General features: G+C 52.3%; 1 protein-coding gene across 1 annotated transcript in view; it reads left to right on the top strand.

The window, feature by feature from the left end:
- HSPA12A (heat shock protein family A (Hsp70) member 12A) overlaps positions 1–17,098 on the top strand; it is a 139,635-nt gene extending 122,537 nt beyond the window's left edge. The window contains exons 10-12 of the mRNA XM_069754389.1: positions 1,134–1,392; positions 10,102–10,205; positions 10,868–17,098. Of these exons, the coding sequence (XP_069610490.1) occupies positions 1,134–1,392; positions 10,102–10,205; positions 10,868–11,502 (998 nt within the window). The 3' untranslated portion in view covers positions 11,503–17,098. The remainder of the gene's footprint in view (positions 1–1,133; positions 1,393–10,101; positions 10,206–10,867) is intronic.
- Positions 17,099–17,921: the final 823 nt, after the last annotated feature.

Here is a 17,921-nt window from a genome sequence, read left to right as displayed (position 1 = left end):
CCGTGTCAGCCCTGTGCCCCTTTACTACTGGTCCGTCCATATAAAGGGCCGGGGTCCGGTCTTTCGGCCTTATTACTGTACAAGAAAAGGTTCTTCACACATCTCATACGCTCTGTTTCCAGACATCTGTTTGCTGTCAGTGGCTGAAAATGTTCTTGTATGTCGTCATTCACACGTGAAAAAATGCTACCGGTGTCATCATAGTGCGTCTGGGTGTGGTCACAGGGCCTCTGGGTGTGGTCACAGGGCCTCTGGGTGTGGTCACAGGGCCTCTGGGTGTGGTCACAGGGCCTCTGGGTGTGGTCACAGGGCCTCTGGGTGTGGTCACAGGGCCTCTGGGTGTGGTCACAGGGCCTCCGGGTGTGGTCACAGGGCCTCTGGGTGTGGTCACAGGGCCTCCGGGTGTGGTCACAGTGCCTCTGGGTGTGGTCACAGTGCCTCCGGGTGTAGTCACACTGGGTGTGGTCAGGGTGCGGTCACAGTGGGTCTTGGTGGGGTCACAGTGCATCTGCGTGGGGTCACAGTGCGTCCGGGTGCAATCACAGTGCGTCCGGGTGCGGTCACAGTGCGTCCGGGGGCGGTCACAGTGCGTCCGGGTGTCCGTTTTTACCATCAGTCACTGATATTTTTCACAGATGGATAAATAAATGACAAAGCTTCTCCTGTACTTTACACTGTTAAGCTTGGACGGCACACGGACATTACACGGACGGCACACAGACATTACACGGACGGCACATGGACAGCACACGGACGGCACACGGACATTACACGGATGGCACACAGACATTACACGGATATTACACGGACGGCACACGGACGGCACACAGACATTACACGGACGGCACACGGACATTACACGGACGGCACACGGACATTACACGGACGGCACACACCCTGTACTGATGCTATCCGTGCGCTGCACGTGTTTTCCCGGACCCCCATACACGTGTGTTGTCCCCTGTGCTGCGGGAACAGACCTGTGAGCAGCACCGTAGACTATAATGGGGATGTGCTGCCTCCGACCTCCCGTGTGACACATTGTAGCCGTGTCTGAGCCGCTCCATGTCTGATTCCACTCTCTAGATTGTTCCGGATTAGCGGACTGTCCTCTCTCCTCTGTCTGTTCACAGGCGGCCCCTACGGCTCTCTCGGGGTGGACTTTGAATTTGAGAAACTTCTGTGTAAAATCTTTGGAGATGATTTCATCGATCAATTTAAGGTGAAGCGTCCGGCCGCCTGGGTCGACCTCATGATTGCCTTCGAGTCGCGGAAAAGAGCAGCGGCGCCCGACAGGACCAACCCCCTGAACATCACCCTGCCCTTCTCCTTCATCGACTACTACAAGAAGTTCAGAGGTCACAGCGTGGAGCACGCCCTGCGCAAGAGCAAGTGAGTCCGCCAGCGTCTGCTAATCCGGCACCGGAGGAATGATGGGAATGGTGATACATTGTGTGATAAGAGATTAGATTGTGAGCTCTGGGGTCAGGAATGATGGGAGTAGTGATACACTGTGTGATAGAAGATTAGATTGTGAGCTCTGGGGTCGGGGATGATGGGAATGGTGATACATTGTGTGATAAGAGATTAGATTGTGAGCTCTGGGGTCAGGGATGATGGGAGTAGTGATACATTGTGTGATAGGAGATTAGATTGTGAGCTCCGGGGTCAGGGATGATGGGAGTAGTGATACATTGTGTGATAGGAGATTAGATTGTGAGCTCTGGGGTCAGGGATGATGGGAGTAGTGATACATTGTGTGATAGGAGATTAGATTGTGAGCTCTGGGGTCAGGGATGATGGGAGTAGTGATACATTGTGTCACATTTCACACCGTGACAGTCACCCCCACGTCACAGATCGGGGTGACTTTAGGCCAACAGACGGCTATCACATGTGCAGGGGGCTTATCTTAGTTATCCCTCCACTCCACAATGTGATGAAAAAAACACACGCAAGGCTATTGACCTCTTAGTTTACAGCAGGGGCTTATTCTGGGTATCCCATTGCTCTTCAATATACCACGAACTGCAAGGATTTATGTATATCCCGCTTACAGTTCCACTTAAGACTTGCAGCTCTCTGGCGCCCCCCTTACTCTCAGGTCAGTTTAGGTACTGCACCTGGGGTAATTAGTCGCCAGAAAGGCTGCCTGCTATGTACTGGTTATTGGGCACGCTGCAGCGACGCGATAAACTACTCCCACTTAGGCAGGAACAATAATTATCAACGCCGAAGTCGCTACAACGACACCCAAAAGCCTGCACAAATGTATGCTGCCACCAGCTTCGATTAAACGGGTCCGAAGCTAACCCAAAACTGTAGCGTAATTCCCTTCAGGAGACTTAGGGTACGTTTTAGAACAGGAAGAACAAACTAGTAATTTATATATATTACTCCATTAAAATTAGGCAGTGTTTATAAAAGATGTTACAATATGAGACAATTGAAAAAATATGTACAAGGTAATTATAAAAAAAACTGGGATTACATGAGAAATAACACTTACATGTGTTCAGATCAGTTCAGGCAACCAGGCTAGGTCCATATGTCCCAATGCATTAGGACTGGTTAGGAACAGCTCTTCACGTCAGGCTCACATAGGCTCCAGCAGCAGACTCACTGCTGGGGTCTGGCATAACACTTATAGCTCATCCTGGTGACATCACTAAAAGGGGTTGGATTACCCCGTCCCTCCTACCTCTTCAGTTTAACTAACTTTACCCTAAATTTGTCTAATGTCTGTAACTCCGTTACAGAACATGTCATAGACATAACAAACCCAGCATTCATCTCGTCTTAACATTGGCATTCTAATGAGATCAAATATGTCCTATGCGTCATTACAGAGAAATCCCTAATTTTTAACTGGATGGAGTTAGAAGCTGAGGTTTACCGTGATGGATAGAGGCTCCGATGGACTTTAGCAATATCTATTTAATATTCTCTTAGCCCCAGTAGTTGGCCCCATATCTTATCATATTAGAACAAAGACTCTCATGGATTCTGGAAGCTTATCTAATCCAGTTTCTGCTGGAGGAAGATTTGAGCCTGGTCGTAAAAATTCTTTTAGGAGGGGCAGGAGGGGTTTGGGAGCTGAAAGTCAGGAATTTGCAAGAAGCCATAAAAGCTCTCCTACACACACATTCAGAAGGTAAGCTAAACACAGAGTGAAGGGGGGTCGCCGCCCACCCTATATGTGCTGGCAGCGAACTAAACTTATATAATATTTCATACAATATTGTGACACCTCCCCCTTTTGGTGTGCGCTACGGCGGCAGAACCCCTCGGTATGCCTCCATGCGCACCTCAGTAGGTTCACCCTGGCGGGACAGTCCATCTGCATTTCCATGCTCCCTGCCCGTTTTGTGTTCAGTGTTGAAGTCAAACTGCTGAAGGGCAAGGCTCCAGCGTAGCAACCTGCCGTTGGTTCCACACATGGCGTTTAGCCAGCGCAGAGGGTGGTGGTCGGTCACCACGGTGAAGGTGCGACCGTACAAATAGGGCTGCAATCGTTGCAGGGCCCAGACTATGGCCAGGCACTCCTTCTCGATGGTGGAGTAGGCCACTTCCCTCGGCAAAAGTTTCCGGCTCAGGTATAACATGGGGTGCTCTTGGTCCCCCGAGTCAACCTGGCTGAGCACAGCACCAAGGCCAAACTCGCTGGCGTCGGTCTACACCAAGAACGGTCGACTACTGTCGACTGCTTTCAACACAGGGGCGTTGCACAGTGCTTTTTTCAACGCCTGGAAGGCCCCCTCACAGCCGTCAGTCCAGTTGACGATGTGGGGTAGCTTCTTCCTGGTGAGGTCCGTCAAGGGTTTTGCCAGGCTACTATAGTGCTGTACGAAGCGCCTATAGTACCCTTCAGTGCCCAGGAAGGACATCACCTGTTTCTTGGTCACGGGAGTGGGCCAGTTCACGATCACTTCCACTTTCTCAGGCTCTGGCTTTAGGGTGCCTCCGCCTACCCGGTGCCCCAGGTAGTGGACCTCCCTCATGCCCATCTCGCACTTTCCCGGCTTGATAGTCAGTCATGCTTGGTGAATTCACCTGAGCACCTCCTCGAGATGCTGCAGGTGTTCCTCCCAGGAGGGACTGAAGATGGCAATGTCATCCAAGTATGCCACTGCGTACTTCTCCAGTCCCTGAAGCAGGAAGTTGACCATCCGCTGGAAAGTGGCAGGGGCATTCTTCATGCCGAAGGGCATGACCGTGGACTTGTACAGTCCAAAGGGTGTGATAAAGGCGGACTTCTCCTGCGCCTCGGGGCTCAGGGAAATCTGCCAGTATCCTCTACTCAGATCCATTATTGTCAGGTATTTTACGCCAGCTAACCTCTCAACCAGCTCCTCGATGCGCGGCATTGGGTGCGCGTCAGAGGCTGTGATGGCGTTGAGCCCCCTGTAGTCCACGCAGAACCGGGTGGACCGGTCTTTCTTTGGCACGAGAACTACAGGTGAGGCCCACATGCTCTGTGTCCGTCGAATCACCCCCAGCTGTAACATCTCATCGATCTCCTCGCGCATAACCTGCTGCACCTGGTCAGATATTTGATAGGGTGTTCGCCGTAGTGGGGCGTGATTCCCGGTGTCCACCTCGTGGACTGCTAACTGAGTCCTCCCAGGTCGGTTGGAGAACACGACCCGGAAGGGTTCCAGTGGTTCCAGTGTGGTTTGCAACTTACCTCCACTTCCTCGATGGACCCACTGGCCTTGGCTTGGGCCAGCATGTCCAGGAGGATGTCTTCCTCCCCGTCTTCGGGCAAGCTGCAGACCGGTAGGAAGAAAGGTTCACGTTCGTGATGAGCCTTCATCATGTTGACGTGAAAGGCCTTTCGCCTACCCCGACCGTGGTCAAGCGTGACCAGGCTGCCTAGCTTATCCTTTGGTACGGGGACCAGCACTCACACCTTTTGACCCACGTGGTAGGCCCGCTCCCGGTCGTTATGGTCGTACCAGTGCTTCTGGTCAGCCTGCGTCATGTTGTCATGCACCAACTGCGTCAAGGTCTGCATCTTGTCACGGAAGCGCATGACATACTCCACTATGGACACTTCAGAAGGGTTCGGCTCCTCTTCCCAGGATTCTCTTACCAACCCAAGGGGTCCCCGGACTCGCCTGCCGTACAGGAGCTCGAAGGGGGAGATCCCCATCGAGGCCTACGGGAACCTCTCGGTAAGCGAATAGCAGGTGTGGGAGGTACCGCTTCCAGTCGCGCCCTTGCGTCTCAACCAGCATGCGTAGCATCTGTTTGAGGGTACCATTGAAGCGTTCACACAAGCCATTGGTCTGTGGGTGATACGCACTCGATACCAGGTGCTTCACCTGCATTTTCTTACAGAGAGCCTCCATTAGGCGAGACATAAATTGGGTCCCTTGATCAGTAAGCATTTCCCTGGGAAACCCTACACGTGAAAAGATGGCCAACTGGGCATCCGCCACCTTATCTGCCCTAGTTGACGACAGAGCTACTGCCTCTGGGTACCGGGTAGCGTAGTCTACCACAGTAAGGATGTATTGCTTTCCAGAGCTGCTGGAGACGGGCAGCGGGCCCACAATATCCACCGCGATCCTCTGGAAAGGCTCCTCTATCACTGGCAAAGGGATCAGGGGAGCCTTAAGAGCCGGCCCCGCTTTCCCCACCTTTTGACAGGTGACACAGGAGCGGCAGTAGTTTGACACATCTGTCCCCATCTTAGGCCAATAGAAGTGTTGAGACAGCCGGGCCTTAGTTTTGCTGATCCCCAAGTGTCCAGCTAGTGGGATCTCATGGGCAATCCGTAACAACTCACCCCAGAATTGCTGCGGGACGACCAGCTGTCTTTCCCTCAACCACTCCTTTTGTGATTCTCCGGGTACTGTCTCCCGGTATAACCTTCCTTGTTCCCAGAACACCTTCTCCTTATCAGTCTCGGAGAAGCGCGTCCCGGCGAGTTGTCTCAAACTCTCTAGGCTCGCATCTGTGTGCAGAGCGGCCTGAAACTCCTGGCTAGGGGAAGCCAGAAGCGATGTTAGGGTCCCTTCCCCACGGGAACCCTCTTGGACCTGCTCTGGGTCCACCTCTGGTTCAGTCACAGTGATGACTGAGGAGGGTCCGGAAGGCTGACAGTTATCTGCGTTCCGGGCACTCTGACTGCGGGTGACAGCAGCTACGTAGGCTGTCTCCCCGGGGGTTTCTACAGGCCCATCAGCCGGCGCTGCTATGGGCTCTACCTCCCCATCCACCCCCAACACTTCAGGGGCAGTGCTACTTATGGGCCAGTTACCTTCCTCGGTGGCACTGGTCACTTTCATGGCGTCACCTTCCTCACGGTTCCCATGCATCTCCCCATTTCCTGTAGCACCGACACTTGCCCCTGCTAGGGGTTCCTCAGCCGTCTCACTCCGCAGAGCGACGTGGCTGGGCATGCCTGTACCTATGGACACATTAACCTTCACAGAAAAATCATTATCAGGTTCAGCTGGCACAGGTACAACATTTTCACCATCAATCCTAGGAGAAAAATGGTTATTAGATGCATCATTACAAGATAAAGCATGGTTAGGTAACACATGCGATTTCCCATCATTATCATCATCATCATCATCAGGGTTAACGTTACCCTCATTAGTAGATTGGGGAGGGGTGTCAGGAACGTAGTATGCAGCCATCCTCCCCAAATCAGTCCCCAACAAAACATCAGTGGGCAAATTATCAGACAGCCCCACTTCCTTCACCCCGCTCCCGGCACCCCAATCAATATAAACCCGGGCCATCGGTAAGGGACAGCTGGTGCCCCCAATCCCAGTGACAGTTAGGGTTTTCCCCGGAATGATTTCTTCAGGGGCCGCCAGTTCGGGTCGGATGAGGGTTCGTTCAGCCCCGGTGTCCTTGAGGCCTGTAGCAACATGGCCTCCCACCCTGACGTGCTGTACGTTGTCACACACCCTCCCAACCACACCACCCACCAAAAGAACTGCTGCATTAGGCCCTGGGGCCTTGGCTGGGGGGTTCTTCGGCTTGTCTGGACAGTAGGGACTGATATGACCAGTCCGCTTGCAGTGGAAACACTGGCGAGGTTCGGTGGTAGGTCTGGTGTTGTTGGCCACGGGGACAGGACCTCTGGTGTGTTGGCTGGCAGGGGTACTGGCGTTGGATGCAGGCTTACCCCCTTTCCAGCTGGTGGTGACTGGCTTCCGCACTTCCGATCTACGGTTGGCCTCATAGGCATCGGCAATCTGCGCTGCTTTCGTCACGTCTTTGGGTTCTCTGTCCATCACGAACTGTCGCACCTCAGCTGGGCAAAGATGTAAGAACTGGTCTTTGATCATCAGGTCTCGCAGCTGTGCAAAGGTGGTCACTGACAGTCCTTGGGTCCACTGGTCAAAGTGGGTCCCCAGTCCATGCACCACATCACTGTAACTGTTGTGTGGGCCACGTTGGAGGTTCCGGAACTTTCTACGGTAAACCTCGGGTGTCAGCTGGTACTTTGCTCTCAGGGCCTGCTTGATGGCCCCATAGTCACCATCTTGTTCTTGAGGAAGGGCAGCAAACGCCTCCAGAGCTTTGCCTCTCAGCCCTGGTGTCAGGTATCGTGCCCATTCATCTGTAGGCAGCCGGTACTGTCTGCAGGCTTTCTCAAAGGCCCGCAGAAACGTGTCCAAGTCCCCGTCCTTTTCCATAACAGGAATGTGATCGGGCCGGGGCTTCGGTGTCTGAGCGCTGCTGGGCTCACGGCTGGACTGGCACGACCCCTGCATTTGCAGTCGGGCTAACTGCAGCTGGTACTCCCGCTCCTGGTATTGCTGGATCAGCTGCAGACGGCTCTCTAGGTCATCTGCGGAGCATTCTTGCAGAGCCATCTGCAGGAGGAGGTCTGCGCCCCCCTGGTTGCCAGTAGGGCCCGTATTCAGTGGTTGGACCTCTGCGGCAGCACCATGTTCGCTTGTGCTGGCTTCTGCGGCCTCTGGGCTCTGTTGCCTGGCTTGGTCTGCTTCAAATTGCACCAGTTCAGCGACCATTTGAGCCTCGGTCTTGCCCGCACAGTCAATCTGCTGTGACATGCACAAGGCCATAAGAGTGTCCTTGGACTGCTTCTTATAAAAGGTTTCTCCCAGCTCAACCATGGTTGCCAAATAAAAGATAGGACAGAAAAACAAAGAGAAAGGGAGGGGATAATTACCAGTACACACAATTGTCTCAAGACTAATAAACACGGAGTTCGTTCTCCAAACTTATTTGCTCAGAGTCCTCGCAAGAACTTTGCAAGTTTTTAGTGAGAGGAATGATCACTCAAACCAAATCACTAATGCTCTAAGATATCCCACCGCCTTGCCACCAATATGTCACATTTCACACGGTGACCGTCACCCCCACATCACAGATCGGGGTGAATTTAGGCCAACAGACTGCTATCACATGTGCAGGGGGCTTATCTTAGTTATCCCTCCACTCCACAGTGTGATGAAAAAAACACACACAAGGCTATTGACAGTTTACAGCAGGGGCTTATTCTAGGTAACCCACTGCTCTTCAATATACCACGAACAGCAGGGATTTATGTATATCCCGCTTACAGTTCCACTTAAGACTTGCAGCTCTCTGGCGCCCCCCTTTACTCTCAGGTCAGTTTAGGTACTGCACCTGGGGTAATTAGTCACCAGAAAGGCTGCCTGCTATGTACTGGTTATTGGGCACGCTGCAGTGACGCGATAAACTACTCCCACTCAGGCAGGAACAATAATTATCAACGCCGCAGTCGCTACGACGACACCCAAAAGCCTGCACAAATGTATGCTGCCACCAGCTTCGATTAAACGGGTCCGAAGCTAACCCAAAACAGTAGCGTAATTCCCTTCAGAAGACTTGAGGTACGTTTTAGAACAGGAAGAACGAACTAGTAATTTATATATATTACTCCGTTAATATTAGGCAGTGTTTATAAAAGATGTTACAATACGAGATAATTGAAAAAATATGTACAAGGTAATTATAAAAAAACAGGGATTACATGAGAAATAACACATGTGTTCAGATCAGTTCAGGCAACCAGGCTAGGTCCATATGTCCCAATGCATTAGGACTGGTTAGGAACAGCTCTTCACGTCAGGCTCACATAGGCTCCAGCAGCAGACTCACTGCTGGGGTCTGGCATAACACTTATAGCTCATCCTGGTGACATCACTAAAAGGGGTTGGATTACCCCGTCTTTCCTACCTCTTCAGTTTAACTAACTTTACCCTAAATTTGTCTAATGTCTGTTACTCCGCTACAGAACATGTCATAGACATAACAAACCCAGCATTCATCTCGTCTTAACATTGGCATTCTAATGAGATCAAATATGTCCTATGTGTGATGCGTCATTACAGAGAAATCCCTAATTTTTAACTGGATGTAGTTAGAAGCTGAGGTTTACCGTGATGGATAGAGGCTCCAATGGACTTTAGCAATATCTATTTAATATTCTCTTAGCCCCAGTAGTTGGCCCCATATCTTATCATATTAGAACAAAGACTCTCATGGATTCTGGAAGCTTCTCTAATCCAGTTTCTGCTGGAGGAAGATTTGAGCCTGGTCGTAAAAATTCTTTTAGGAGGGGCAGGAGGGGTTTGGGAGCTGAAAGTCAGGAATTTGCAAGAAGCCATAAAAGCTGTCCTACACACACATTCACAAGGCAAGCTAAACACAGAGTGAAGGGGGGTCACCGCCCACCCTATATGTGCTGGCAGCGAAACTAAACTTATATGATATTTCATACAATATCGTGACACATTATGTGATAGGAGATTAGATTGTGAGCTCCGGGGTCAGGGATGATGGGAGTAGTGATACATTGTGTGATAGGAGATTAGATTGTGAGCTCTGGGATCAGGGATGATGGGAGTAGTGATACATTGTGTGATAGGAGATTAGATTGTGAGCTCTGGGGTCGGGGATGATGGGAGTAGTGATACATTGTGTGATAGGAGATTAGATTGTGAGGTCTGGGATCAGGGATGATGGGAGTAGTGATACACTGTGTGATAGGAGATTAGATTGTGAGCTCCGGGGTCAGGGATGATGGGAGTAGTGATACGCTGTGTCTGCAGTCTCTCACCCTCGTCTCTTCCTCCGCAGTGTGGACTTTGTGAAGTGGTCTTCTCAGGGGATGCTCCGGATGAACCCTGACGCCATGAACGCTCTCTTCAAGCCCACCGTGGACCACATAATCCAGCACTTGTGTAAGTCCGAGGGGAACAGAGAACCAGCGATCTGTCACATCACTAATCCTGCGTCCGCTCCAGACCACGGCGGCCATCGCTGGAGCGTAATAAGAGCGCGGCTGATATCAGTCACGCAGCAGTATCTGCTTCACCCATTATATGACCACACAGGGAGGAGGACAGAGGAGTCTGGAGGGAGGAGGAGGAGGACAGGGGAGTCGGGAGGGAGGAGGAGGACAGAGGAGTCTGGGGGGAGGAGTAGGAGGACAGAGGAGTCTGGGGGAGGAGGAGGACAGAGGAGTCTGGGGGAGGTAGGAGGAGTACAGATCAGTCTGGGGGGAGGAGAAGGAGGACAGAGGAGTCTGGGAGGAGGAGAAGAGTCTAGAGAGAGTAGTCTGGAGGGAGGAGGAGGACAGGAGTCTGGAGGGAAGGGAGGCACACAGAGGAGTCTGGAGAGAGGGGGGTCAGGAGGGAGGAGGAGGAGGGGAGTCTGGAGAGAGGGGGGTCAGGAGGGAATGTCCATTTGTGACTTATTCCCCTTTGGCCACTGAGAAGAGCTGAGCGTTTGGCTGAGTCCTGTGTAGTGGGCAGTCGGGGGCACAGCTGGCCTTTGCCGCTGAGCCCCCCGCTCTGTAATCTGTGTATACCTCTGATTGTCCCTCTCCGTGTCTCGCCTGCAGCGGACCTCTTTCAGAAGCCGGAGTTGAGTGGAGTGAAGTTCCTCTTCTTGGTCGGGGGCTTCGCCGAGTCCCCCTTGTTGCAACAGGCCGTACAGAAAGCCTTTGGAGACAAGTGTCGTGTCATCATCCCCCATGATGTGGGTTTAACCATCCTAAAGGGGGCCGTCTTGTTCGGTCTGGATCCGGCGGTCATTAAAGTTCGCCGCTCTCCAATGACGTATGGTGTTGGGGTGTTGAACCGGTACGTGGAGGGTAAGCATCCGGCAGAGAAGCTCCTGGTGAAGGACGGCACGCGGTGGTGCACCGACATCTTCGATAAGTTCATCCTTGTCGACCAGTCTGTAGCTCTGGGGGAGACGGTGAAGCGGAGCTACACCCCGGCCAAGCCCACCCAGCTCCTGATCATCATCAACATCTACAGCTCCGAGATGGAAGGCGCCAGCTTCATCAGTGACCCCGGGGTGCGCAAGTGCGGCACGCTGAGGCTCGACCTGACAGGGGTGGAGGGGTCTCCCGTCCTGAACCGCAGGGAGATTCAGACCATCCTGCAGTTTGGGGACACTGAGATCAAGGCCACCGCCATTGACGTTGCCACCACTAAAAGTGTCAAAGTCAACATTGATTTCTTAAATTAGACTCCACCCCCTTGTCCTCCGCCTTCCTGCGCCTGTCCTCCAGTACGGAGTCCGGCTCTGTCCTTAGAGGAGCTCTTCACTACCAGCGCCTCTGCTTGAGGTGAGCGATGGGATCTTCTCCAGACGTGGTGGTCTGACCGTACCACCTGCCTTATCTACTGCGCCATCCAACGGAGACGCCATCTTTACCGGAATGTGGCCGAAAGCGCCAGCAGTGAAGACGTCAGCGCCAGGTCCACACCGACATCGCTCAGCCATCAGCTTGTATGGGGCCGAATCCGCCCTGTCAAGGACAAAACCACATTCCTAGAATTCCGGCTGCCGCCAGCGACCCACCGGCACCGCCATCACACCAGAATCCAAGCGGCCCATGTATACGCTGACACCTCGGCAGATAGAGTAGATCTGGTGTGTGCCGGCTCCGAGCATGTCCTGGCTCCAGCCGCGGTGATGTAGCATGATGCCTCCTCCCACGCTGCGGCCCAGCTCCTCATTGTGTATGGACTCCCGCTTCTCACTGCGCAGCTTCCCCAAAGCCGCAGCTCCTTCCCTGCGCCCCGGCCGCCAAGAGAGAACATGTTCTGGCCCCTGATTGGATCGGAAAAGTAAATTAAAGGGACCCGGTTACCCTAACAACCCGAGCCCAGTCTCATCCCTGCATCTGTTCCCATCCCGGTGCCTGGCACCATCCCTCACCTGATGCCATCCCAGTCCCATCACCATGACTTGTCCAATCCTTGGGCCCTGTCTCATCCCCTCCCCCTGTCCCATTCCCCGTGCCCATCCCCGCGCCCTATCCCATTTCCCGTTCCCATCCCCGCACACTGTCCCATTCCCCGTTCCCATCCCCGCGCCCTGTCCCATTCCCCGTTCCCACGCCCGCTCCCTGTCCCATTCCCTGTTCCCACGCCCGTTACCTGTCCCATTCCCCGTTCCCATCCCTGTCCCATTCCCCGTTCCCAACCCCGCACCCTGTCCCATCCCCGCCCCCTGTCCCATTCCCCGTTTCCAATCCCCGCGCCCTGTCCCATTCCTTGTTCCCACGCCCGCTCCCTGTCCGATTCCCTGTTCCCACGCCCGTTCCCTGTCCCATTCCCCGTTCCCATCACTGTCCCATTCCCCGTTCCCAACCCCGCACCCTGTCCCATCCCCGCCCCCTGTCCCATTTCCCGTTCCCACGCCCGCTCCCTGTCCCATTCCCTGTTCCCACGCCCGTTCCCTGTCCCATTCCCTGTTCCCACACCCATTCCCCGTTCCCATCCCTGTCCCATTCCCCGTTCCCAACCCCGCACCCTGTTCCATTCCCCGATCCCATCCCCGCGCCCTGTCCCATTCCCCGTTCCCATCCCTGCGCCCTGTTCCATTCCCCGTTCCCATCCCCGCCCCCTGTCCCATTCCCCGTTCCCATCTATTCCCCGTTCCCATCCATTCCCCGTTCCATCCCCTCGCCCTGTCCCATGCCCCGTTCCCATCCCCGCACCCTGTCCCATTCCCCGTTCCCATCTATTCCCCGTTCCCATCCATTCCCCGTTCCATCCCCTCGCCCTGTCCCATTCCCCGTTCCATCCCCTCGCCCTTTCCCATTTCCTGTTCTCATCCCCGCACCCTGTTCCCATCCCCGCACCCTGTTCCCATCCCCGCGCCCTGTCCCATTCCCCGTTCCCATCCATTCCCCGTTCCATCCCCTCGCCCTGTCCCATTCCCCGTTCCATCCCCTCGCCCTGTCCCATTTCCCGTTCCCATCCCCGCACCCTGTTCCCATCCCCGCGCCCTGTCCCATCACCATGCCTTGTCCAATCCCCGCTCCCGGTCTCATAACCAGGCCCCATCCCATCCCCGCACCCGACACCATCTCTCACCCGGTTCCACCCTTGGGCCCTGTCCCGTCCACCGGTCTCATCCTCTCGCCTGGTGTCATCCCCAGTCCAATCAGCCCGCCCACCGGTTCCATGCCCGGTCTCATCCCATCCCCGTGCCCGGTCTCATTGCCTCATCGTCCTGCCTTAATGTGACAGGTTTTGTTTTTATCTTTGTTTTTTTGTAAATCCTTTACTTCTCCTGTACTGATCATAAATCACATCCTCTTGTACTCCAGTCCCATCCAAAGCTGCAACAATTTTCCTGACAGCTCTGGTCTGCAGAACATCACGCGGAAAATGCCTGCTCTGCCATAGTGCATTGTGGGAGATGGAGTGTTTGTACCAGGCATGCTACTATAGGCCGAAATGCAGTGCAAGTCATTGTGGGAGCTCAGGTGACCTGTAATAGCGGTGTCTACTATAAGAAGCAATAATAATGGCAGCTCTGGAGGATAAGACACAATGAATCAGCAGAATAGTGAGTGCAGCTCTGGAGGATAAGACACGATGTAACCGCAGAATAGTAAGTGCAGCTCTGGAGGATAAGACACGATGTGACAGCAGAATAGTGAGTGCAGCTCTGGAGGATAAGACACGATGTAACCGCAGAATAGTGAGTGCAGCTCTGGAGGATAAGACACGATGTGACAGCAGAATAGTGAGTGCAGCTCTGGAGGATAAGACACGATGTAACCGCAGAATAGTGACTGTAGCTCTGGAGGATAAGACACGATGTGACATCAGAATAGTGAATGCAGCTCTGGAGGATAAGACACGATGTGACAGCAGAATAGTGAGTGCAGCTCTGGAGGATAAGACACGATGTGACAGCAGAATAGTGAGTGCAGCTCTGGAGGATAAGACACGATGTGACAGCAGAATAGTGAGTGCAGCTCTGGAGGATAAGACATGATGTGACAGCAGAATAGTGAGTGCAGCTCTGGAGGATAAGACATGATGTGACAGCAGAATAGTGACTGCAGCTCTGGGGGATAAGACATGATGTGACAGCAGAAGAGTGCAGCTCTGGAGAATAAGACACGATGTGACAGCAAAAGAGTGACTGCAGCTCTGGAGGATAAGACGTGATGTATCAGCAGAGTAGTGACTGCAGCTCTGGAAGTGACTGGAGGATAAGACACAATGAAATGGCAGAATAGTGACTGCAGCTCTGGAGGAAAAGATATGATGTAAAAGCAGAATAGTGAGTGCAGCTCTGGAGGATAAGACACGATCTGACAGCAGAATAGTGAGTGCAGCTCTGGAGGACGACACCATGTGACAGCAGAAGAGTGACTGCAGCTCTGGAGGATAAGACATGATGTAACAGCAGAATAGTGAGTGCAGCTCTGGAGGATAAGACACGATGTAACCGCAGAGTAGTGACTAGCTCTGGAGGATAAGACACGATGTAACATCAGAACAGTGAGTGCAGCTCTGGAGGATAAGACACAATGTGACAGCAGAATAGTGAGTGCAGCTCTGGAGGATAAGACACGATGTGACAGCAGAATAGTGAGTGCAGCTCTGGAGGATAAGACCCGATGTAACAGCAGAATAGTGAATGCAGCTCTGGGGGATAAGACACGATGTGACAGCAGAAGAGTGACTGCAGCTCTGGAGAATAAGACACGATGTGACAGCAAAAGAGTCACTGCAGCTCTGGAAGATAAGACATGATGTATCAGCAGAGTAGTGACTGCAGCTCTGGAAGTGACTGGAGGATAAGACAATGAAATGGCAGAATAGTGACTGCAGCTCTGGAGGAAAATACATGATGTAAAAGCAGAATAGTGAGTGCAGCTCTGGAGGTGACTGGAGGATAAGACACGATCTGACAGCAGAATAGTGAGTGCAGCTCTGGAGGAAAAGACACGATGTGACAGCAGAATAGTGAGTGCAGCTCTGGAGGATAAGACACGATGGGACAGCAGAATAGTGACTGCAGCTCTGGGGGATAAGACACGATGTGACAGCAGAAGAGTGACTGCAGCTCTGGAGAATAAGACACGATGTGACAGCAAAAGAGTGACTGCAGCTCTGGAGGATAAGACGTGATGTATCAGCAGAGTAGTGACTGCAGCTCTGGAAGTGACTGGAGGATAAGACACAATGAAATGGCAAAATAGTGACCAGCTCTGGAGGAAAAGACATGATGTAAAAGCAGAATAGTGAGTGCAGCTCTGGAGGATAAGACACGATCTGACAGCAGAATAGTGAGTGCAGCTCTGGAGGATAAGACACGATCTGACAGCAGAATAGTGAGTGCAGCTCTGGAGGACAAGACACCATGTGACAGCAGAAGAGTGACTGCAGCTCTGGAGGATAAGACATGATGTAACGGCAGAATAGTGAGTGCAGCTCTGGAGGATAAGACACGATGTAACCGCAGAGTAGTGACTGTAGCTCTGGAGGATAAGACACGATGTAACATCAGAACAGTGAGTGCAGCTCTGGAGGATAAGACACGATGTGACAGCAGAATAGTGAGTGCAGCTCTGGAGGATAAGACACGATGTGACAGCAGAATAGTGAGTGCAGCTCTGGAGGATAAGACACGATGTGACAGCAGAATAGTGAGTGCAGCTCTGGAGGATAAGACACGATGTGACAGCAGAATAGTGAGTGCAGCTCTGGAGGATAAGACCCGATGTAACAGCAGAATAGTGAATGCAGCTCTGGGGGATAAGACATGATGTGACAGCAGAAGAGTGACTGCAGCTCTGGAGAATAAGACACGATGTGACAGCAAAAGAGTCACTGCAGCTCTGGAAGATAAGACATGATGTATCAGCAGAGTAGTGACTGCAGCTCTGGAAGTGACTGGAGGATAAGACAATGAAATGGCAGAATAGTGACTGCAGCTCTGGAGGAAAATACATGATGTAAAAGCAGAATAGTGAGTGCAGCTCTGGAGGTGACTGGAGGATAAGACACGATCTGACAGCAGAATAGTGAGTGCAGCTCTGGAGGAAAAGACACGATGTGACAGCAGAAGAGTGACTGCAGCTCTGGAGGTGACTGGAGGATAAGACACGATGTAACAGCAGAGTAGTGACTGCAGCTCTGGAGGTGACTGGAGGATAAGACATGATGTAACAGCTGAATAGTGACTGCAGCTCTGGAGGTGACTGGAGGATAAGACACAGTGAAATGGCAGAATAGTGAGTGAAGCTCTGGAGGATAAGTCTTGATTAAAGTGTTTGAGCAGTACAGGACCAGTAGAGGATTTCCGCGCTTCTTTGCGTTACCTGGAGATTTACACATTCTCCCAGACGTCTCGGCTTCTGGCCGGTGATTTGCTCCCTGGGTCTTGTACCCTTCTCAATTCGGGTTGTGTCCTGGCGGGGGCGCTCTATGGTTTTGTATATTTATACATATTGTACAGATCGCGCTTTCTGTACTTTGCTCTGGATTTTGCTGTAATTTATATTTTGCTGATATTTTTTTAATCCTGATACAAAATTGTAGAATTATGCAAGAAAAATCCCTCCTGTGGTGTCTCCCGGACAGCCGATTGTGCGGCCGTCGCCCTAGTTGTGCTGCTGTCGCCCCTGACTCGCCCTCTCGGGTGTCAAGGCCACAATATTCTCTCTCTTGCTTAGAAACTTCCGCTGAATCCTTTTGTTTCTGGAGACGATTGAAGCGTCAGATAACGAAGCAGCGGAAAATCCTCATGCGCGAAACCCCAAAGGTTTATACTTCGCCAGCTGCAACAATAAACCCGCAGAACGAAACCTGGTGTCTGTGCTCTGTAATGGCGGCAACACGCACAGTGACAGTCAGCCCCGACACTGACCACCGGCCCACAGCGCGTGTCCATACTGCATTGTAGGCACCTCATAGTCCTCCATACATTATTATGGCCACCACATGGTCCTCCATACAGTATAATGGGCAACACCAGTAGTGTAGGGGGTGCATTATACTATATAGAGTCTGCCTATGGGGGGTGCATTATACTACACTGCTCAAAAAAATAAAGGGTACACTAAAATCCCACATCCTAGATATCACTGAATGAAATATTCCAGTTGTAAATCTTTATTCATTACTAAGTGGAATGTGTTGAGAACAATAAAACTTAAAAATTATCAACGTAAATCACAACTAATATCCCATGGAGGTCTGCAGTTGGAATGATGCTCAAAATCAAAGTAGAAAATGAAGTTACAGGCTGATCCAACTTCAGTGGAAATGCCTCAAGACAAGGAAATGATGCTCAGTAGTGTGTGTGGCCTCCACGTGCCTGTATGACCTCCCTACAACGCCTGGACATGCTCCTGATGAGGCGGCAGATGGTCTCCTGTGGGATCTCCTCCCAGACCTGGACTAAAGCATCCTCCAACTCCTGGACAGTCTGTGGTGCAACGTGACGTTGGTGGATGGAGCGAGACATGATGTCCCAGATGTGCTCAATCAGATTCAGGTCTGGGGAACGGACGGCCAGTCCATAGCTTCAATGCCTTCATCTTTCAGGAACTGCTGACACATGAGGTCTGGCATTGTCCTGCATTAGGAGGAACCCAGGGCCAACAGCACCAGCATATGGTCTCACAA

This window comes from Ranitomeya imitator, chromosome 2, assembly GCF_032444005.1.
Source record: "Ranitomeya imitator isolate aRanImi1 chromosome 2, aRanImi1.pri, whole genome shotgun sequence".
NCBI lineage: Eukaryota > Metazoa > Chordata > Amphibia > Anura > Dendrobatidae > Ranitomeya > Ranitomeya imitator.
This window is presented reverse-complemented; position numbering and strand designations above follow the sequence as displayed.